Source organism: Dendrobates tinctorius, unplaced genomic scaffold (assembly GCF_039654945.1).
Source record: "Dendrobates tinctorius isolate UK_male_01 unplaced genomic scaffold, ASM3965494v1 ptg000173l, whole genome shotgun sequence".
In the NCBI taxonomy this organism is placed as follows: domain Eukaryota; kingdom Metazoa; phylum Chordata; class Amphibia; order Anura; family Dendrobatidae; genus Dendrobates; species Dendrobates tinctorius.
Genome location: NW_027361840.1, coordinates 2,940,970 through 2,965,567, shown reverse-complemented (window position 1 = coordinate 2,965,567; position 24,598 = coordinate 2,940,970). Strand labels below are relative to the sequence as shown.

General features: G+C 45.3%; 1 protein-coding gene across 1 annotated transcript in view; it reads left to right on the top strand.

Annotated features, from left to right (window-relative positions):
• LOC141053930 (uncharacterized) overlaps positions 1-23,614 on the top strand; it is a 114,237-nt gene extending 90,623 nt beyond the window's left edge. The window contains exon 3 of the mRNA XM_073551100.1: positions 21,242-23,614. Coding sequence (XP_073407201.1) covers positions 21,242-23,421 — 2,180 coding nt within the window. The 3' untranslated portion in view covers positions 23,422-23,614. The remainder of the gene's footprint in view (positions 1-21,241) is intronic.
• Positions 23,615-24,598: the final 984 nt, after the last annotated feature.

Below are 24,598 nucleotides of genomic sequence, written 5' to 3'. Positions count from 1 at the left end.
GAGTGTCAGGGGCAAGACCAAGGGGGTGAGTCACCACGACTGCTGGAACCAGACGGCCGGCTCAGGGAGACACTTGTGTGTGTGTGTGTGTGTGTATGGCAACAGGAACAAGCAGGGTACAAGACAAGACAAAACATGGTCACAGGGTATCTTCAATAAAGCGTGGTCTCAGGGTTTAATCGGATTCAAGACATAAATACGAAGACACGGAGATACATGGCAGGGTGCGTGCAAGCGCAGGCCAAGTTCCAAGACAGGGTTCGTGCTAGGTGGCACGCCAGGGTCCAAGGCAGGGTGCGTGCTAGGAGACATGCCAAAGTCCAAGGCAGGGTTCAAGGCAGGCTGCGTGCTAGAAGACCCGCCAGGGTCCAAGGCAGGGTTCAAGGCAGGATGCATGCTAGGGGGACCCTCTAGGGTTCAGTCTAGGGCCTGTGCATGCTAGGAAGCACACCAGGGTTCATGGCAGGACCTGCGCGTACTTAGAGAAACACTGGGAGGTATGCCAAGGGTGCAGGCAAGGGTCTGTACGTGCCAAGGGACATGCCAGGGTTCAGGCTAGGGTCTCTGCATGCTAGGAGGCACGCCAGGGTTCAGGATAGGGCCTGTGCGTGCTAGGAGGCACGCGATGCACAGTGCAGGGACAGCGAGAGTGCAAGGAAGCACAGAGCATGGCTGGGGCACTGGCTAGGTGCTCGGGCTGAGGCACAGACAGGCGGACACAGCTAAGTCACTGGCCGGCAAGCATGGCTGAGGCACAAGCAGGCGGACACGATTGAGGCGGGCACGGCTGAGGCACAGGCAGGCGGGCAAGGCGAGACCAGGTGCGTGCAAAGGGCATGCGGAGAAACAAGGCAATTCAAAGTACAGAGCAAAGAGCGGAACGTAGGCAGAAGCACAAAGCCGAGTACAGACAAAGAAGAGGAGCGTATGCTAGGGCCCATGCTAGAGCCCAGAGCCGGGTCAGAGAAGAAACTAGGTACAGAGCCAGGAGCGGAACATAGGCAGAAGCACAGAGCCGGGTAAGTGAAAGAGAAGCGGAGCGTATGCTAAAGCCCAGAGCCGGGTCAGACAGAGTACAGAGCTAGCAACGGAACGTAGGGTGAAGTCCAGAGCCGGGTCAAGGAAGAACCTTGAGACTAGACAGAAATGTGGTAGAGGAGCACCCTAAGACAGAGTACAAGGTACAAACTAAATACAGAGCTACAGAATATTTTTTTTTTATGTAAAATCTCGGGGAATTTGCATGATCTACTTGATGTAAAAATTCGGGGAATTCGTGTGCCAATTTTAGATTGTGATTTTAGATTATTTGCCGATGTTAGCTAAATTTGAAGGGCATAAAAAGCCGTATTTAAAATCGTGATATGGCTGCTGGGCAGCTCCTTTATCGGGGTAAAGGCTTAGCCAGGGGTCTATGGCGGTTACGCCCGCCGGGATTGTGCCTCGCAATTGCTCCGTTTGCTTTGAGGGTACACCTTGATGCAGGATGTCCTTGAATGTAACGATGGTAGCTGCGCAATTGATTTTGCTTCAGTAATAGATGTGTCGTTAGGCATTGTAAATTTTTTTTTTTTTTTAGTAGCTGTCTTTCTCAGTATTGATTCATTATCGATTTATCAACATTCACCTATATGTGTCACAGTAAGAGTGATACCTGAGCTGGTGTACTCCAACTCCTTGATCCGTATTCCGCTTTTATATGTGAGATACATTCAGTACTCCGCTGAGTCCACACCAGGGACTCTTACATATACTCCGCTGAGTCCACTTTAGGGACTCTTACTCCATTTAACGGGGGTAAAACCTGTAATCAAATCCATAATATATCCGCTGAGCAGCTTGTAAGAGCTTCATTTGCTTGGCGGGTACACCATGATGTAGGGTGTCCGCGTCCACAGGATGAACATCCATGTTTATATTTACCACGTAAATCAGCAGTATCCTTCATTAAATAGTAAGCGGGCCCCTGGTCCACGTGCGACCGTTGAGTCATGGAGTAATTAGTGGTCGTGTATGAATAAAGGGGGGGGCTGCTTTTGAGCCATCATCAATCGTAGCCAAACATCTGTGGCTTTTACTCCCAAGCCTGTTAAGGGAAGAATATATGGCACATGAATATATACAAGAATCAAAACTGTATCACTATATGGACGCTTTGCTGGATATTGGGATCATGTTGCTTTAAGATACTTCTGATTTTCTTATATTTTCTTATATTCTCTTAGGGTTGTTTCTGTATGGTATCACTCACCTAAGCTTCATCAAATATTGAATAAACTGGGTGGACCAGGGTGAGTCAAGCTAGAAGACAATACTTGTGTATATAAGTATTAGCTAGCAATGTGGGAGCAGTCAACGGTAGCCCAGAAATGTACATAATAATTGTGTAGCGACCTGGGAAAAGCAAATAGTAACTGGAAACATGCCCATGATGTAACTGATGATGTAGCTCAAATTCTGTTATAAAAGCTGTACACGTTTGATTAAAGACAGAGAAGAATCATACTGACACGATACCCTCTTGTCTTGTGTATTCTTTTCTCGAGTATACGTATACCTTGTGCCAAAGCTACAATTCGGCCACAGACAATTAAGACGGGTCGCACCTTAGTGTGACAGAATCATCAGTTGGCGCCCAACGTGGGGCTCAGGACGATACCAGATGATCACAGCCGCAACAAAATCTCCCCCCAGGACGGACGTCTTTCCAGCGGGACGAGACTGCAGCTCGAGACCTGGTGAGAAAATATATCATCTTACCTAACCTTCTGTATTCACGTCCGGCTGGGAGGAGATAGTTGGCTGTCTTCTCTGAACCCTTAAACTGACCACGTTTGAAAGTCCTGAGCCTACGGACCCGGTCAGGTATATAATTCCTTAATTGTCTGTGTGTATTATCCGGTCTAACCAATTCGGAGGGTGTATCTAGAATCCATCTAGTATCTGTTAAAAACTATTTCATACTGCACTAGGGCTACTAGAAGCATACAGAGCAGAGTACAAAGGGGATGTTTCCACTGGGTTATCACCCTGGTTCCGAACTTAGACGGTCGAAGAAGTTATGTATATATTATATATATACACATATAGGTGCTCACGTCCGGCCATACGCCCACAGTATAAACTGGGCCCGGTGACGTGAATGACACGGCATATACATATTTTTAAGGAAAGAGGTGATTACTAATTTTTCCCCCCTCTGCTGAAATATCAACCACCTATCTAGAGGTGATTACCACTATTTACTATACCTAAAGTGACAAAAAGCCCAGCCCTAGTTGCCTTGGTAACAAAAGAACAGTGAAAGGGATAAGGAATACATTCATAATAGTTTTTTTTATGTTTTGAAGTATTGATGCATTGTTGAGACATGCCTGTCCGCAGCTCTCATATTGAATATACTGCCATACTGGTTAGACTGCTATTTCAGCTGCATTTCCTGAATGCAAAGTGTTTAACAATCACGCTACATTATCTGTATTCGGTCCGGAGGATATAAAATATAGAGTGTAATGAGTTGTTTTATAGTATACACACAGTAACCCTTCAAGCATATTTATAATTACGGTAATCTAAAAGTTTAATTGTCTGCCTTATCTGCTTTGCCTCTCTGCTTTGCTGTTTTGGTTGTTTGCATACGTGATTGTTACCTCAGCCAGCCTGAAAAGGAAAAAAAAAAAAAAAATAGATAGGGAGACGTACTGAGCAAATTCACTGTCACTCTGGTTCCGGTCCTGCTCTCGGCTTGACCGATGATCGCAGAAGTCTGAACTGTGTCTCTCCCAGTGGGCAAGTGGGAGTAGGGGCTTGATTACTCTCAGTGATTTTCCAACCTCTAAGTGGTTGGTGACTTCTTGCGGGTTTCCCACAGGACATCATCTGGCTAAGATGATGGTGTTTTAGCTGCAGCATAGGTTCATAAGTTATATGGGTGGAAGGGTAATTTCAATTACCGTGTTGATGTGACTGAGTGATTGCTCTCTCCCTGAAAAGTATGGTTTGCCCAGGTGTAGATTTTTCACCTCTACAAATCAGGCTGGCATATGGATAGGTAAATTGCGAATTGTTTTGGTGTCAAGGATTCGCAGTATTTGATGTCAGTACCAGTTTTAAATTCATTGTCTTTTGTAGTGTGTATAATTTGCAGGAGGCGTACTAGCATGTGGTTAAAATTTTTGAATGCATTCTATGTGTGTATACATATATATGTTGTGAAATTAGAGAATTGGATAAACTGGTTTTGTTCTGCATACTATAATTATAAGGTTAGTTGGTTCAGGTAGAAAGAGAATTACTTGAATGGTAATTGCTTGATTTGTACAGATATCTCTGTGAGATCCGAGGTCTATTGTTACTTTTTAGTTATTGTTTTACTAATGTCACTACATTTCTCTATGAGATGGTTTTCTTTGAAAGGTTTTAGAGCGAAAGTTTTGAGGAAACAGAAATTTTAACAATTTATAAGGTATTTTTATACTACGCAGTTTCTGGATACACAAGATTTGTGAAATACTCTGGTGTTAGTTGTTGGTTAATTCCCTATATTACTGTGTTCAAGATAGCTAGACATCACTATGTTCACTGAAGACCCCTTTACTCGGACATAAGGAGTACATACAGCTTTTACAGTCACATATCCAACTGTTCATAACCCCGTGAGAATTTGTTTTAAGACGCACACATACAAATGTTTTTCAGATATACTCAGAATTCAGATGATAGAATGGGTGGGAGCAGTCAGTCGATATCTATAAGACAGATATGACCCATAGTGGAGTGAGAAAGAAAATGTACGTTAAGAAACCCTCCGATCACGAGGGGAGGAGCATTAGATAAGAAGGAATAGAAGAATGTGTTACTGAGTGGAGAGCAGCGTCCCAGCCTCAGGTATTATGAGTTGTTACAGGACCCTGAAGCATTTTATAAGATGGCAGAGGAAGTTAGGAAAAAAGGGATGAGGAGAGGAATATAACAAGATTACTGAATTTTGTGCAAAACAAATATTTACACAGGAAGATGTCAGTTGCAATATCTGCATTACATTCATTTATACTTCTATATACATTCCAGATGACTGGACGTGTGCCAGCTGTCAAACGCAGAATGCAGAACATCGTGAGACTTGTTCTGACTGTCAGATGACCAACCCAAAGAGCCGTACCTTCTTTCCAACTATTTATATAGACGGCACGTCTTATGCTACATCCTGTCCAGCATCCATTATAGGTTTATTAATTAATGTCGTTTATGAAAAGAATAATGAAGAAAAAGATGAATATGACATGGAGGTATATAATTAAACAGAACAGGAAGAGACAGGAAATAAATAGCTCAGACTGATAATCTACAGTATTTATCGTTATATGGTGAGGGGACATAATCATCATCATCTTTTAAGCCTCAAAGCTCATACTTTTATACACAATCTACTACATGCAAGGACTCCTGGAAATGCCAGGAGACAGATACCCTAGTAAACAGCTCGCCCCCCCCCCACAAAAATACAATGGAGAAACAACATCTCTCACCCAGACAGGGTTGAGGATACTCCTCTCAAATTCCTGGTGGGTCCCGATGCAATCAGAAGATTGATCAGGGACATTGATCTACTTGCTGAAGAAGTATGTAGTCTTTTCTTTTTTTTTTTTTTTTTTACAGGACACATCTGTAGATCATGTGGGCGTTGAACTAATGGCACTGATTCCAGATTCAATATTGGCAGGCTGAAAATCCAGTTTGTAAAGGTGGGGCAGAAGCCAGTAGCCCAGCTGCCAAGGAAATTGCAATATTTACCCTCCATTTCATAATTTGCAATTATTTCTATGAAGTTATGGATAATACATGACTTATGTGCTGTCAATGAAGTTATAGTACTGAACACATCTATGGTACCAAACCCACACACTATGTTTTGTTTTTATCAATTCTATTTATTTTTTCTATGGTTCACGGTGATTGACCTGGCCAATGCTTTCTTCAGTTTATTTCTACATGCTGCAAGCCAGTACCTGCTTGTTTTCACACGAGGGCCAGCAATATATTTGGACTATGATGCCTCAAGGGGCACAGTATAGCCTCTCTATGTTCACCCGAGCCATGACCATGGTCCTGGAGCCCTGGAAGAGGATACATCCCACAGCCACTTTTTTTTTTTTTTTTTTTACAATACATATGGATGACCTCCGACCCTGACTGAAGACAGCCAAGACAATACTGCTCTTCTACACATGCAACCTTTTTTATAACTATTTTAAGGTTAACCAAAGAAGGTATCGGTGTGTTTTATATGCTAAATTGCAATCACATTTTCACAGCTCTAGGACTGCCACGCTATACTGAACTGTTTTGTCTGTTTGTCATGAAGAAGCCTGACCATGTAAATGGAGCCCTAACACAGCTTCACGGAGGAAGACAATGCCCTCCTGGCTTCTACTCTCCAAAACCTGACCAAGTGACTCGTGAAGTCCAAACCTGCATGAGAACCGTGTTTGCAACCCACCTGTGCTGGATAAAGCTTCTGATATTTCTGTCTGCAATGCCCTACTCTGCTCCCAGACAACGTCACCATCTCCAGATGTGCTGTCCATAATCCAGCTACTCTTCTACCTCAGCCAAAGGGGGGAGGAAGATGGAGGATGAAAACCACATCTCTGACACATTAGTGGAAGAGGTAGTCGACTCTGAAATGGCTGAACGCGATTGTCTTGCTGTCAGGATGAAAACCACATCTCTGACACATTAGTGGAAGAGGTAGTCGACTCTGAAATGGCTGAACGCGATTGTCTTGCTGTCATGAGGCAAGAGAACACCTGGAAGATCCTGACCTGATGCTCTTTGTGGCTAGACCAAGGTATGCAGACCAAGAAGGCCGTTCGCACACTGGTATAGCAGTAGCCACAGAAGTAACTTGCTGCCAGCAAAACCACTGCCTACATCCAAAGGCAGGACTGCGGGCCTTGACAGAAGCATACGAGAGGTCCACTCAACATGAAGCTGTCAAGATCAATCTGGAGGGAAAGAGGCTTCATCACGGCTAACGGAACGCCAGTCTGACACCACAAAGCCATACAAGAATTAATGGAGTCCTTGTTGATGCCAGGAAGAGTTGCGGTGGTAAAAGTAAAAGCACACACACTGGAGACACTTCAAGGGAAGCAGTGGGCAACAGACTAGCTGAAGTAACAGCAAAAGAAGCAGCAGTAATACCGGTTGACACGGAAACAGAGGAAAAGGAATAACCCTGGAAAAAGATGTTCTGACACTCCAGAAACAAGTATCCAAGGAAGAAAAGAAGAAATGGACCTAAGATGAAGTTATACAGGATGAAATATGCCTAAGGATGAACAAGGAAAATTTAAGGCCTCGAACAAAACTCTACATACTTGATGCTATACAGGAAACAGGGAAGTCATAGCATAAGAGTTTAGTCTTTCCCTTGGGTCACATACACGCACAAGTATAATTGCCTATATGTAGACTAAGTTTAAAAACATGTGACTAAAATGCATTTTCGAGTCTTTTCATCCATCCCAGAACCTGAGGACATAGGAGCCCACCAGATCCTGCCCGGTGACTGAGTCCTCATCACCAAAAGGTTCAACAGACGTACCCTTGAACCTAGAGATGACAGCCTGTTCCAAGTCCTGTCAACTATCGCAGCAGTCCATGGGTCCTCGCTTCCCACTGCAAGGAGATGCCGGATCCAGAGTCCAGTAGCGGCTGCCACTCTTCATCCATCTGGCACTTATCCTTCTCCTAGCTCAAGGGGTAGTCAATCACCAAGGGGTAGTCACTCATGAGAAGGGCATACTGACTTTCTGGTATAATGTCTCCACCCCAAGAGTAACATATCAATTTGACTACTGTCTCACAATAAGAATGTCCAGGCCCCATGGCACAGTTTCATATCAGGTTTAATACACAATTCATCTGTGTCACTACTGCTGAAATAGGGGAAGGTTCAAACTGGGAGGATTAGTCTCTTGTTGGGTGGCACACTGGTGAAAGTGACTAGAGACATCAACCAGCCCAGGCCCTACAGCGAAGGGACAAATGGGGAATAAGCCTATTAAGTCGCATGACCCTGTCCAAAGCCCATTTTAAGGGTCAGAGTGGCCTTCCAGATTCAATACTCCCTGTCACTGCCACTCACTGCCCCAAGGAGGGATGCATAGTTCTGTACCTTACTATTGACAACCCTTCAGAGTATGAGCAAGGGTTATATGTACTAGGCTCAAGTACTAAACTTGGGAGGGAAAATGGTGACACAAAAGGTAAATTTTGGCTAAGAAGCATAGATACCAGTGGGGGCACACAGGGAGCACCTGACAAATTCAAAGTCGAGAACGAGACAATGGTTGTGTTTAAACCCACCATCCCCGCAAATAAGAATGCAAAGCGGATAAACTATTTATACAATAATCAACAACGGTTTATAAAATACACTGGGGATGCCATAAAGGCAATTATTGACCCATTAAGTTTGCAAAAGTTATTTTATGTCGTTTGATCATATTTTCTTTAATTCTATGCTGCATAGTGCCATGTCTTAAGAAAATGATGATGAAAACTATGGAAACCACAGTGATGACCATGCATGCCGATTTTGAAGATCCCCTGTATGAAAAATGTCCCAATGAAAACATGCAAGCACCACCTCCGGAATATGCCTGCCTGAAGCAAGCCAACGAGGGAAAGTCCAGGATCTGACTTCCTCCTGTGCAAAGTCCGTTAGGAGGGGGTCCATCTACTAGAGATGGGTCGTCTCGTATATACGGTGAAGATTAGTTAGTTAGGTTCCAGCATTGTTGAGATAGGTAGGCCGGGAGGACAGATCGATAGGTTCGACGAGATTAGGGTTTTGATTTTGCATATCTCCAAAGGAGGGACTGTTAAGGGAAGAATATATGGCACATGAATATATACAAGAATCAAAACTGTATCACTATATGGACGCTTTGCTGGATATTGGGATCATGTTGCTTTAAGATACTTCTGATTTTCTTATATTTTCTTATATTCTCTTAGGGTTGTTTCTGTATGGTATCACTCACCTAAGCTTCATCAAATATTGAATAAACTGGGTGGACCAGGGTGAGTCAAGCTAGAAGACAATACTTGTGTATATAAGTATTAGCTAGCAATGTGGGAGCAGTCAACGGTAGCCCAGAAATGTACATAATAATTGTGTAGCGACCTGGGAAAAGCAAATAGTAACTGGAAACATGCCCATGATGTAACTGATGATGTAGCTCAAATTCTGTTATAAAAGCTGTACACGTTTGATTAAAGACAGAGAAGAATCATACTGACACGATACCCTCTTGTCTTGTGTATTCTTTTCTCGAGTATACGTATACCTTGTGCCATAGCTACAATTCGGCCACAGACAATTAAGACGGGTCGCACCTTAGTGTGACAGAATCATCAAGCCTAGATTGGGCTGTAGGGCCAAACGCTTGCGGAACTCATCATACCGCCACCAGGCGGAAACACCATCGTTATTTTGTGAGTGATTTTTAACATGTAGATCGCTGGGATGAGAATACTCCACTTTTTGACTCTGGCCGAGGAGTGACTCCAGGTGATGGAGGAACTCCGGCTCCTGCTGTATCGTTGTTTGAGGTCCGGTGTCTGCAGTGACCAGAAACCCGGGGAGTGTGGGATAGATCTCCAAGGTTGACAGGCCAGTGATGGAGCACGTGACGTCTGATCCCTGTCGTGTGCCCGAGCCTGAGTTTCTCATGACGGGGGGGGGACTCCGGGGTTTTCTGGTGGTTGGACCGGCTGGTCCCCCTGGGTGAAGATCCCCTCTGGCTGTCAGGCATTGATGTAGCATGAGCGGTTCTTAGAGGGATAGTGGGAATGGTGACGGGAGTCGTCTGAGGAGGAGCGGGAGGTCATGCGGCATCTACGCCTGGGACCACTGCTACTATGGGGAGTGATGTTACCCCCTTCGCCCGTTGTGGCTAGGGGCATAATTGATAACGTGCTTTTTTGCACGGTGGGGTATTTTTATTTATTTATTTATTTTTTTGAAAGGGTCATTGTGGGGGTTGGCGGAGTGTACTGTGTGGTTGGAGTGCTTGTTACGTTTTGTGTTTTGACATACTGTATATGCGGCAGAGCACATTGAACGGTCGGGTCGGACCGGACAGCGTGCTCTGCAGCAGCCTTTTGGGTTCTGACACCTGACCCCAAGTCTTCCCGAGCAAGCGGTGCAGCGTCGCCTGCCAGAGATGCTGCGGGTCAGGTGTGGGGTTAGGGTAGAATTTGTGGGGGGGAGTCCCATGCAATGTCAGCGTTTGGGGGGGCACAATCGTCTCGTGGACTGGGAGCCAGACGGGTGTCCTGGTCTCCCAACGCTTGTGGAGCTCAGGCCTGGCCAATCTGTAGCACAGGAAGAGCTCCCTGCAGACAGGCGGGGCTATCCCGTGCCTGCTGCCAGGAAGTGGGCAGAGCGCGGGTGATGATGACAGGAAGTGGGTGGAGCTATTGTGGGCCGATGACAGGAAGTGGGAGGAGCTATTGCGGGCCAGATGATGGGACGTGGGCGGAGCTATCACAGGCCCGATGACAGGAAGTGGGCGGCGCTATCACGCGCCAGCTCCCAGGAAGTGGGCAGTCTGAGAGTTCCGGAGCTGCAGCGTGTTCAGGCCCGGCTCCCGACCAACCGGAAGTGGGCGGGACATGTCCGGGCCTCAGCGCGACACCGGGAGAAGTCGTGGAGGCCCGATCCTAGGCGAGTGAAGCGCGACGCCGGCAGAGGAATAATGTGCGCAGGGCACATGCTCCTGGGTCGCCCTCCCAGGGCTGTGGGGTACTCGGTACCAGGCCGGTATCTCAGAGGGGGATGTCACAGCAGCGGTGACCCGGTCCGTGGCCCTAGGCGCCCATGTAAAAGGGGTTGAGTGATGGAAATAGAGTTTATGAGTGATTCGTAACGCCACCTGTGGTGCTCGGCAATAAAGGTGTTAAGCTGATGCTGCCGGCAGATCCTCTGGGACAGATGGTGTAAGGCAGCAAGATGTAATAGCTCCCCACAGGTAGAGCTGTAGTCCCAGGGCAGTGAGGATAGGTGTTGAGGAGAAGGGTGTAGTGTCCGGCACAGAGATGTAGCAGTGCTGGAAAAGTTGCGGGAAGAAGGCAAGGACACAACAGGGTGCAGTTTCTTTACCTTTACTTTGCTTGGCAAAGGCAGTCCAGGGTCCAGATTACAGATGGCACAGGAGCTGATTAGCCTGGAAGCAACTTAGGAATCTCTCTATCAGATGGGTTGTGTAGTGTCCTTTCTAGCGCTATCTTAGGTACTTGCAGTACTGTGTTACACTGAAGTTCCACTTGCTTGTTCTCTTTAGAACTCCCTCGTATGGCAGACAGCTGTAGCCTTCTATCTCCTCCGGCTCACACGTTGCTGTTGTGCCTCCGAGTCTTATGTGGGAACAGAGCATTTACAGCTTCCTATTCCTCCGGTGTCTGCTGCAGGAACGTCAGTATCTATACAACCTTGGAGACCGGGCTCCAGATCATGCGCTATAGCTGGGAATGAGCCTGAACTCTCTGCTCAATCTCCCAGCTCCTCTCCTCACGTCCACACACTTCGCCCTCCTCACAGAACTGACTAATTTCCCCTTCCTGGCCCCCAGAGAGCATCTCTTCCCCTTGTTTTGGTTCAGAGCTCCCTCTGCTGGCCTGGAGTGGGAACTATGTTATATGTAGTTATTAACTGCTAGAGAGACCGTTCATTGCTTCCAGGCATGACATCACACTCCCTAGGAGGAAGGTAATGCCACTGTGGCGACCATACTCCTGGGGGCGCCACACTCCCGTGCACGGCGACGGCAACCGCAGCGGCCGACGCGATCGGGCTGGTGGATGGAGCGGCGGTGATGACCAGCCGCCGACGTGGATCTGCACCGGATGGTAGGAGGACCATGTCACCGTCATCAATGGGATTGCACAAGAGCCAGGAGCAGACACAAGGTTTCCCCATTTTATGTTGAGTGGGGAATTGTTGTACCGGGTCACGAAAATAAGGGAGGAGGTGGCAGAGCAGTTAATAGTACCAGGCCCCTATAGACAGAAAGTGTTGGACATGGCCCATTCACACATCTTGGGGGGACACCTGGGGGTGGAAAAAACCCAGGAACGGATTGTACAGAGGTTTTATTGGCCTGGGTGTCACCGGGAAATAGTAAACTATTGCAGGTCCTGCCCGACATGTCAGTTAACTGCCCCCACATCTCATTTTCGGAACCCTCTTGTGCCACTGCCCATTATTGAGGTGCCATTTGAAAGAATTGCCATGGACTTGGTCGGTCCCTTAGTTAAATCAGCTCGGGGCCATCAGTATATATTAGTCATCCTGGACTATGCCACACGCTATCCTGAGGCTATTCCCCTGAGAAACTCCTCCGCGAAGAGTATAGCCCGCGAGCTGGTCCATGTGTTTTCCCGGACGGGTTTGCCGAAGGAGATCCTGACCGACCAGGGGACACCTTTTATGAGCAAGGTGATGAGAGAATTGTGCAGAGTCTTGCAAATTTCCCAGTTGAGGACTTCAGTGTACCATCCGCAGTCAGATGGCCTTGTTGAGAGGTTTAACAAGACACTGAAGAGCATGCTGAGAAAAGTCATAGAGGAAGATGGTAGAGACTGGGATTGTCTCTTACCGTATTTACTGTTTTCTATCCGTGAAGTTCCCCAGGCCTCCACGGGGTTCTCGCCCTTCGAGCTTCTGTACGGCCGGCATCCGCGAGGTCTCCTAGATATAGCCAAGGAAACCTGGGAAGCCGAAGTCACGCCCCACAGAAGCGTCATTGAGCATGTGGCACTGATGCAGCAGAGGGTTGCGAAGGTGATGCCCATTGTTAAAGAACATCTCCGCCAGGCACAAGAGGCTCAGGCCAGGGTCTACAACCAGTCAGCCAGAGTGAGGCAGTTCAATCCGGGAGACCGAGTTCTCGTGCTAATCCCGACGGTGGAAAGTAAGTTCTTGGCCAAGTGGCAAGGGCCATATGAGGTGGTGGAAAAGCTGGGAGACGTAAACTACAAGATCCACCAACCCGGAAGACGGAAGCCATACCAGGTTTACCATGTTAACCTTATCAAGCCGTGGCAAGATAGAGAGCCAGCGGTAACTCCGTGCTTGCTGGGTAGCCTAGAAGGGGAGGTTGGAGCCGTTACCATAGTGGAGACTCTATCGAAGGCCCAGAAACAGCAGTGCCGGGAGTTACTCCAGAAAAACAGCGACCTGTTCTCAGAGTTGCCGGGGTGCACAAAGGTGGTGGAGCACGAAATTCTGACCGAGGCACATGTGCGGGTGAACGTGAAACCATATCGTATTCCTGAGGCCCGGCGAGAGGTAATCTCCAAGGAGGTGCAGCGTATGTTGAAGCTCGGGGTCACAGAGGAATCCAAGAGCGGCTGGTCGTGCCCGATTGTCCTGGTCCCAAAACCTGATGGTGAATGGAGGTTCTGCAACGATTACCGGAAGCTGAATGAGGTCTCCAAGTTCGACGCTTATCCCATGCCACGCGTTGATAAGCTCATCGAGAGACTTGGACCTGCCAGGTACATAACCACTTTGGACCTGACAAAGGGATATTGGCAGATCCCCATGGCACAGGAAGCCAAGGAGAAGACGGCATTCTCCACACCAGACGGGTGCTTCCAGTATGTCCGGATGCCGTTTGGCCTACAGGGAGCCCCAGCAACCTTCCAGAGGGCGATGGATAGAATCCTTGCGCCTCATAAGCTATACGCTGCCGCATACCTGGATGATATCGTCATCTTTACCCCGGACTGGGAGACTGGAAAAGGTCCAAGCAGTATTTGACGCTCTAAGAGAGGCGGGGTTTACAATAAGCCCGAAGAAGTGTGCCTTGGGGAGAGAAGAAGCCAAGTACCTCGGATATGTAGTGGGGCGTGGCGAGATCAAACCCCAAATCAATAAAGTGGAGGCAATTCAAACATGGCCGAGACCTCTGTCAAAGAAGCAAGTTAAAGCCTTCCTGGGGATTGTGGGATATTACAGGAGGTTCATCCCAAACTTCGCCACAATGGCTGCACCTCTAACTGATCTGCTTAAGGGGACAAAGTCAGTGATGGTCAGCTGGTCCGAAGAAGCAGAGTCAGCCTTCCAAGAAATGAAGGGAGCTCTTTGTAAGCAACCCGTTTTGGTGGCCCCAGACTTTAAACGTGAATTTGTCCTCCAGACAGATGCCTCAGATGTCGGGGTAGGAGCTGTCCTTTCCCAAGAGATACGTGGGGAGGAGCATCCTGTTCTCTACTTGAGTAGGAAGCTGACTTGTGAGAGAAACTACTCAGTTGTAGAGGAGTGTTTGGCCATAAAATGGGCAGTGGACACATTACGGTACTACCTGGTGGGACGGAAGTTTAGGTTAATATCCGACCATGCCCCACTCAGGTGGATGAGGGAAACAAAGGGCAAGAATGCTAGGGTCACCCGCCGGTTCTTAGCCCTACAAGACTTCAGCTTCCATGTAGAGCATAGGGCCGGGAAGCTACATGGGAATGCCGATGCCCTCTCCAGAATTCCTTGCCTGGTAGGTGAAAGTGCCAAGCCCCACGGCTTTAGGCAGAGGGGGGAGGTATGTGGCAGGGCTAAGGGTCGTGTAATTGATGGGAGATATGTGGTTCATAAATGGCTTATCTCCGTAATGTAGGGCATAAGTAAAGCATACCAGATATTGTGATTGTTTTTGTTTGAAGGACCTGTGGTGAGGTCACAATCATGTGACCAGTCAGCTGCTGGGTTTGTGGGTGTGGCTACAGCCTTATAATGTGGCCTGCTCCTGAACCAGGGGGCTGTGTGTGGGGAGGACTAAGCCTCCCATGTGTGCTGAGATTCCTGGTCTGAGTCTACAACCACGGACATTAGTCTTCTTTTGCCTGAACTAAAGGTTCCTTTTTGGTGTTATGCCGCCTTGTGCGTTTATGACGTGAATAAACCGCATGGACTTTGGAAAAACCTGTCTCATATTTGTCTCCCGCTGCACCTAAGCGAGTCACATCCCTACAGTGTAAATTTCCCAAGGGTCGGCTTTTCAACTTATCTGTACCCGAACATGATGCTATGCGATCCTATATTAAGGAGTCGTTGGAGAAGGGTCATATTAGACCATCCTCGTCACCTTTGGGTGCTGGGGGTTTTTTTGTGGCCAAGAAAGATGGTTCATTAAGACCGTGTATTGATTATCGTTCCCTTAACAAGATGACGGTTAAATATCAGTACCCGTTACCTCTGATGTCTGATTTATTCTCCAGAGTTAAGAGTGCCTGCTGGGTTACTAAGCTTGACCTCAGGGGGGCTTATAATCTTATTTGCATCAAGCATGGGGATGAATGGAAGACGGCGTTTAATACTCCGGAGGGACATTTTGAGTACCTGGTGATGCCTTTTGGGCTCTCCAATGCCCCTTCTGTCTTCCAGTGTTTTATGAATGATATTTTCTGAGACTTTGTGGATAAGTTTTTGATCATATATCTGGATGATATTTTGATCTTTTCTAGTGATTGGTATTCCCATGTGGAACATGTCCGGACTGTGTTTCGGATTTTGAGGGAGAATTCCCTGTTTGTTAAGGGATCAAAATGTCTCTTTGGCGTACAGAGGATCTCATTTTTGAGATTTATCTTATCTCCATCGAGTATTGAAATGGACCCAGCCAAGGTACAGGCCATTTATGATTGGCTGCAGCCTACTTCTTTGAAGGCTCTTCAGAAGTTTTTGGGTTTTGCTAATTTCTATCGTAAATTTATAGGTAATTTTTCTAGTATTGTCAAACCACTGACTGATCTGACTAAGAAGGGAGTTGATGTGCTGAATTGGTCTCCTGAGGCTGTCTCAGCATTTCAGGAGCTTAAGCGGAGGTTTACTTCAGCTCCAGTTTTACGGCAACCTGATGTCTCACTTCCATTTCAAGTGGAGGTAGACGCTTCTGAGATTGGTGCAGGAGCTGTTTTGTCCCAAAAAGACCCTGTGACTTCTAAGATGAATCCCTGTGCCTTCTTTTCTCGAAAGTTCTCCCCATCTGAACGCAACTATGACTTGGGGAATCGGGAATTGTTGGCCATGAAATGGGCATTTGAGGAGTGGAGACATTGGTTGGAGGGAGCTAGACATCAATTTGTGGTCCTCACCGATCACAAGAATCTGACTTATCTGAAGTCCGCCAAACGCTTGAATCCTGCACAGGCTAGATGGGCCTTGTTTTTCACGCATTTTAACTTTGTGGTCTCTCTTCTTCCGGTCACTAAGAATGTTAAGGCAGACGCCCTTTCTAGGAGTTTCTTTGCTGATTCTCTTAATGTGTCCGAGCCTACTACTATCCTAGGTGAGGGGGCAGTTCTTTCTGCCATTTCGCCCGATTTGAGACGCGCCCTGGAGGAGTTTCAGGAGGATAAACCTGAGCGTTGCCCTATGGGAAGATTGTATGTTCTGGACCAGTGGAGAAAGAGAGTGATGTCTGAAGTCCATTGCTCCGCATTTGCTTGTCATCCAGGTATTTTTGGTACCAGAGATTTGGTGAGTCGGTCGTTTTGGTGGCCTGCCTTATCTCGTGATGTCAGGAATTTTGTACATTCCTGTGGGACTTGTTCTCGGTCTAAACCCTGTTCTCGTTCTAGTGGGTTGCTGATGCCCCTGCCAGTGCCCAAGAGGCCATGGACCCATATCTCAATGGATTTTATTTCTGATCTTCCTGTCTCTCAGAGAATGACTGTTATCTGGGTAATTTGTGATAGATTTTCGAAGGTCCATCTTGTACCACTCCCAAAATTGCCATCTTCCGCTGAGTTGGTACCCTTGTTTTTACAACAGGTGGTTCGGTTACACGGGATTCCTGAGAACATTGTGTCCGATAGAGGGGTCCAGTTTGTTTCCAGATTTTGGAAAGCCTTTTGTTCCAATCTGGGAATTCAGTTGTCCTTCTCCTCTGCGTTTCATCCCCAGACCAATGGACAGACTGAGAGAACAAACCAGACCCTGGAGTCTTATTTAAGATGTTTTATAGCTGCTGATCAAGATGATTGGGTCTCATTTTTGCCCTTGGCCGAATTTGCGCTGAACAATAGAGCTAGTTCTGCCACCTTGATGTCACCCTTTTTCTGTAATTTTGGGTTTCATCCTCGATTCTCTTCAGGGCAAGTGGAATCTTCGTCCTGCCCAGGTGTGGACACTGTAGTTGTTAGAATGCAGCAGATATGGGACCAAGTGGTGGATAAATTGTCACTCTCTCAGGAAAAGGCCCAGCGTTTTTCCAACCGGCATAGGACCATTGGTCCCCGGTTTAAAGTGGGTGATATGGTTTGGTTGTCATCTAAGAATATTCCTATGAAGGTTGCATCTCCAAAATTTAAGCCAAGATTTATTAGACCTTATAGGATTTTGGAGATTCTTAATCCTGTTTCTTTTCGACTGGCTCTTCCAGTTACGTTCAAAATCCATAACGTATTTCACAAATCACTGTTAAAGAGGTTTGTTGAGCCAGTAGTTCCTGTGGTGGCACCTCCTGACCCTGTGTTGGTTAAAGGCAATATGGAATATGAAGTAGAGAAAATATTGGATTCTCATTTGGTTAGACGGAGACTCCAGTATTTGATCAAATGGAAGGGTTATGGCCAGGAGGATAATTCTTGGGTCTCTGCCTCTGATATTCATGCCAATAAATTGGTTCGTGCTTTTCACCGGGCCCATCCTGATCGGCCTGGTGGCTTGGATGAGGGTTCGATGACCCCTCCTCAAGGGGGGGGTACTGTTATGAGCTCATTTTCTGCTCCACCAGTTGGGAGTTCCCCTTCCGTTCTCCCTCTGTTGGTGACAGGAGGTAGAGAGGTTGGCTTAAGTGGTAGTGATCTGCCACTTGGTGAGGAAGCTAACGATTGGATCTCTGGAGGATCTGAGTGGATATAAGACAGCCGACGCCCTATCCTATTGCTGGTGATTTAGTCTGCATCTCAGGTCTAGGACTCAGCTCTGTTCCAGTCTTCAAGATAAGTTTGTTTTTTTGCTAATGTTCTCACTTGCTCTTGTTGGTCATTTCAGTTTTTGTGTGGTCAGCCAGTCCGGCTGGGCTGGTCTGGATTTTCACGCTTATTTGCCAAATTGTCTTTTTTTTGTCGCTTATTAGATTGGCCTCTTTTTGCTCTGTCTCAAAATATTTCAGAGTGCTGATATAGTGGGAGAAGTCTAGTGACTTCAGGGTTAATTTAGCTATCAGTTGTGTTGGACATTTTTGTAGGGTTTTTTGGCAGATCGCAGACAGTATCTTTCCTTTCCTATCCTTTCTAGTTAGTTTGGGCCCCATCGTTTGCTCAGCCTATTTTCCTGCCTGTGTTTGCTTTCATCTTGCTTCACCGTCAATACATGTGGGGGGTTGTCTTTCCTTTGGGGTCTGCTCTGGGGCAGTTAGTTTTTCTCTGTTCCAGCTTTAGGCTTATGTGGTTCTCCGGTTGTGACGAAGCATCTAGGAACAACGTAGGAACGCTCCACGACTGCTTCTAGTTGTGCTGTTAAGATTAGGGATCTGCAATCTGCATAGCTACCAACTTCTCTGGTTTTCTGAGACTTAGCTTGTTGTCTTGTTTTTCCTCCTCGGTGACACAATCATAACAGTACACTATGACACGCCCCATGAGGAAGGAAATCTCCGAAATGCGCATCGGGGTGGGCAGGAGGCAGCGTGGTGTCTGGAGTCTTGCTATCTGGTATGTCTATTACATTATCTCCTGATTATGCTGGGTAGATCTACAGCTATTTGAAATAATGGATGCTTATGTGGACTATGCAATATTACTTTGCCATTTACCATATATATTCTTACTTGCATATGAGGTATATCATATATATTTCTCATATCGCTGCATAGATCCTTGCTATGGTGTTTTACATACATGCCTATTTATAACATCTAATTCACTCCAAGACTCTTTGTCTAACCGCCCGTATGGTGTATGCTGTTATAGTCCGTCACTTTTAGCCCTGTTTGTCACTGACCTCTGATATTTAATAGATAATTTTTTGGGGGGGCATTTTTGGACTACTCATTGCGGATTTTCTTTGTGGTTTGCTCTTTTTCCCAGTCATGTTGCTCAGATAGTATGGACGGAGCACAGTATCAGCAACAAAAAATAAGATTTTAAACTCTGCACCACCTCTGCAAACAGCTGAATTTCAGCGACAGTAAATTCAAAGTTGAAATATGCTGTGCTGTATCGTGTTAGTCACAGAAAGAAAAAATTGAGTGTGGATGAGGCCTGTATGTCAAAGAAGTTGTGCTAGAAACATTTTTAAAGTCAGGTCCCTTACTGTATGACGTTAGTAACAGAAAACATTTTTGTGGCCTATGGATCAGGCCTCAGTAATACACTAGATGCTACAAACTCTTTTAAAGTCATGTCCCCTATTGTAGGACACTAGGAACAGATGAAATTTTGTGGCCTCTAGATCAGGCCTCTGTAACACACTCAATACTACAAGCTATTTTAAATGAAAACGAAAACAACGCGGTCTTTAGGGAACGCTGAGGCAAAAAAGGGGGAACAATTAAAAAAAAGATAATTGCACAAACCTTTAATAAAATTCTCTGCAATCCACAACGCGTGGGATACGGCGGGTTGTCTTAACATTTTTGCAACTGAAAAATAATTTTTTTTAACGTGCCTTAGTCTTGCAGACAGGTTCATATCATTGCCACAAAATGACAACTTGGGATACAGCAGGCTGTTTTACATTTGTCAACAGAAAAATAATAACTTTGTTTTTAATGTGCCTTAGGTCTGCAGTTTTCTATCACCACAGCACTAAATGACAAGGTGGGATACAGCAGGCTGCTTAATATTTTTTCACTAGCTACATGTGTATGAGAATGCTATACTCGTGCATGGAGCACAATAGAAGCAGAGCACAACATACTTGTAGGACATGTGCCCTGCCGGCTTTCTTTGTGGAGCTCGGTAATGTCGAAAAAAGAAAAAAATAGCTGGAAGGTAAATTTAACAGCCACACTGGACAGTAGCTACCGACAGTATCTGACTGATATACAACCGCCTAACTAACTAAAGGTGGCAGCATCAGGAGCAGCCTCTGCGCTGTTACAGGGCCAAAATGGCACTAAAACAAATTATCTGCTATTTATACAGAGAGGGACATGTGATTTCAGCAGCCAATGGCACAAGCCGTTGTGTCAGGACATTGTGGGTGTTTCCTGCGCCCTGATTGGATAGCTGTAATGTGCACACAGAAAGTTAGAGAAACAAAAAAGAGACTGTTGTGCTTACAAGAACGCCGCGCCTCTGAGCTCTGCAACCCCCCCTCATCACACGTGCCAAACGCTCATCATACACCACCAATATCATTGCTAAAGTGCTGAAAATATTTTTGTGGCAAAGCAAACATTTTCCGGCACTTGTGCAGAATGTTACCAATTTTTTCCCGATTTTATAAAATTTTGATTGTGTTTCCGATCACGAATACGAATGTGCCATATTCGTGCCAAATTTATGTTTGGTGATCGATTTCCAAACAAATTTGCTCATCACTAGATATAACCACAGTGCATGGAGGAGAGCACAGGCTCAGATTTATCTCTCCCGACTGTAAGAAGCTTCACGCCTTTGTAGAGGTGATTATATGGAGAAAGATGTCCCCTCAGCATTGACTGGGATCGATTCTGGGAGTAGTAGTGCTTCCCACCGCTCCCTGGACTAGACAGGACTAGGTTGTCCCACCTTACAGGAAGTGTCAGCACTGAGCGTGGAGGCTTCTCCCTGTTTCTATGGCGGCTTCTGGGGGGAGACTGAATATATAGCGTTCATATGCACACATCAGCCAGTAAATGGCAGCAGAGTGCACCGCCCAATGCACATTAATCAGTCCGCAGTGCGCGCACGTACACTGCATTATACATCTCCTGATTCTCAGCGCGCACAGTAATTCTGGCGCAATGGAGCATTAATACTGCCACACGGCAACCATTTCACTCTGCAGTAGTACAATGGGTGGCAGGATTCCACACTGAACAACAATGAACATTAGTAGAAATGATTGATTATTCTGTCTTCACCCCAAGTAAATGACACTTCTGTCAGTCAATAATAGTTCTGCTGCTTACTTTGCAATTTGTATGGGATTTTTTTCCCCAATTTATTATATTAAGATATATTTAATATTTAAGTTTATATTGTTCAAAAATAATAACATGCATTTTATTCTTGGCAGATGACTGTAGCGGGAGCTCCGAGGGACATCTGATATCTTTAGAATTTAAAGCAGATAATTGTAGTATCACACAAGATACATGTACACAGCATGAAGACATCTCGGCTATACCCCCAGCTGTTCACAGCAGAGATCGATCATTGGATGGTTTTAATGAAGGAATATCTCCTACTTCATCACAGATTGTTACAAAAAAGAAAAGTCAGAGAAGAAATGCTGAAGATAAAAGCCCTCCTAAAAAGGAGAAGCCATACTCATGTTCAGAATGTGGGAAATGTTTTGCACATAAATCAGACCTTAATGTTCATGAGAAAATTCATACAGGAGAGAAGCCATATTCATGTTCAGAATGTGGGAAATGTTTTGCGCAGAAATCACATCTTAATTGTCACGAGAAAATTCATACAGGAGAGAAGCCATATTCATGTTCAGAATGTGGGAAATGTTTTGTACATAAATCACATCTTTATAGTCACGAGAAAATTCATACAGGAGAGAAGCCATATTCATGTTCAGAATGTGGGAAATGTTTTGTGCAGAAATCACATCTTAATTGTCACGAGAAAATTCATACAGGAGAGAAGCCATATTCATGTCCAGAATGTGGGAAATGTTTTTCACAGACATCACATCTTTATAGTCACAAGAAAGTTCACACAGGAGAGAAGCCATATTCATGTTCAGAATGTGGGAAATGTTTTACAACTAAACCACACCTTAATAGTCACAAGAAAATTCACACAGGAGAGAAGCCATATTCATGTTCAGAATGTGGGAAATGTTTTGCAAATAAATCACATCTTAATTATCACAAGAAATTTCACACAGGAGAGAAGCCATATTCATGTTCAGAATGTGGTAAATGTTTTGCACATAAATCACAGCTTAATAGTCACGAGAAAATTCATATAGGAGAGAAGCCATATTCATGTTCAGAATGTGGGAAATGTTTTGCACGTAAATCACAGCTTAATAGTCACGAGAAAATTCACACAGGAGAGAAGCCATATTCATGTTCAGAATGTGGGAAATGTTTTGCACAGAAATCACAGCTTAATAGTCACGAGAAATTTCACACAGGAGAGAAGCCATATTCATGTTCAGAATGTGGGAAATGTTTTGCACATAAATCACATCTTAATCGTCACGAGAAAATTCATACAGGAGAGAAGCCATATTCATGTTCAGAATGTGGGAAATGTTTTGCACGTAAATCAGAGCTTAATTGTCATGAGAAAATTCATACAGGAGAGAAGCCATATTCATGTTCAGAATGTGGGAAATGTTTTGCACATAAATCAGAGCTTAATTGTCATGAGAAAATTCACACAGGAGAGAAGCCATATCCATGTTCAGAATGTGGGAAATGTTTTGCACGTAAATCAGAGCTTAATTGTCACGAGAAATTTCATACAGGAGAGAAGCCATATCCATGTTCAGAATGTGGGAAATGTTTTGCACGTAAATCACAGCTTAATTGTCACGAGAAATTTCATACAGGAGAGAAGCCATATTCATGTTCAGAATGTGGGAAATGTTTTTCACAGAAATCACATCTTAATTGTCATGAGAAATTTCATACTGGAGAGAAGCCATATTCATGTTCAGAATGTGGGAAATGTTTTTCACAGAAATCACAGCTTAATAGTCATGAGAAATTTCATACTGGAGAGAAGCCATATTCATGTTCAGAATGTGGGAAATGTTTTGCACATAAATCACAGCTTAATTATCATGAGAAAATTCATAGAGGAGAGAAGCCATATTCATGTTCAGAATGTGGGAAATGTTTTTCACAGAAATCACATCTTAATAGTCATGAGAAATTTCATACTGGAGAGAAGCCATATTCATGTTCAGAATGTGGGAAATGTTTTTCACAGAAATCACATCTTAATAGTCATGAGAAATTTCATACTGGAGAGAAGCCATATTCATGTTCAGAATGTGGGAAATGTTTTGCACATAAATCACAGCTTAATTATCATGAGAAAATTCATAGAGGAGAGAAGCCATATTCATGTTCAGAATGTGGGAAATGTTTTTCACAGACATCACATCTTAATAGTCATGAGAAAATTCATACAGGAGAGAAGCCATATTCATGTTCAGAGTGTGGGAAATGTTTTGCTCAGAAATCAAATCTTTACAGGCATAAGAAAATTCATACAGAGAAGTAGCCATTTTATAGTAACACTAGCTGAAGAGGCTGGCATTGCCTGGGCATAGTAACCAACTGTGGTTAGTTATAACAAATTTTAATGATTATATTGCACATAAAAACCGTGCATCTAATCCTATCCTGTGTGATACTGTCTGCTGAGCTGTGTATCTAATCCTATCCTGTGTCATACTGCCTGCTGAGCCATGTGTCTAATCTCCTGTGTGATACTGACTGCTGAGCTGTGTATCTAATCCTATCCTGTGTGATACTGCCTGCTGAGCCGTGTATCTATTCCTTTCCTATGTGATACTGACTGCTGAGCTGTGTATCTAAGCATATCCTGTGTGATACTGACTGCTGAGCCATGTATAAAATCCTATCTTGTGTGATACTGGGCTCCCCCTGCAGTCTGTGTCAGAGGGTGGTCTGTGTTGGCACGGTAATAAATTGTGTTATTTCCAGCTTTACAGAAGGATGATATTGTCATGATCCAGTGTTGGATCTGGCGGTATTAAAAGCACAAAGTGAACTTTTTTTACTTTCACAAGTGCAAAGGAGTCTTGACTGTCCCCGGTGGTGGTTAGTGGTATCGCACCTTAGGTTAGGTTTTGCACTTAATTATGATTCAGGTGTGATACCCTATGAAGGTGTGCTTTGTGTGTGCAATCACTGCTTGTGATATTGATTGATTCATTGTGTTGATTCTGAGTTGGAGAGCCTGGTGGAAGGATGGAGCTGGAGAGGAGTCATGCACAGTCAGCCAGAGAGAACGAGTGGCAGCTAATGGTGTCTGCAGGAAGGGCTGGCATGGCCTGGTGGAGTCGCAGTTTATGGTGTCGGCGGGAAGTGTGGGCATGGCTTTGTGGAGTGGCGACTAGGAAGAGAGTTGCACTCGGCATGCTCGACTTGGTTGCTGAGAACTGGACTCAAGCATGCTTAGATTCTTGGCAGAAGCTGGACTCGTCTTGGGGCTCTGTGTACTGGACTGCTGCAAGTGGTGATGGACTCTGCTCCCATGCTGCACGATGGTGATGGATCCAGTTATGGTGATGGATCAGGGTGGAGGAGAAGATGCACACAGGTGGTGGGCTCTGTTGCTAGGAGCGTACGCAACAGAGCAAAGCTAAGTGGTGTTTCCCCTGTATTGTCTCTTTCCTCATGTGTGTTGTTAGTGCAGTGGTGGGATTAGTCTC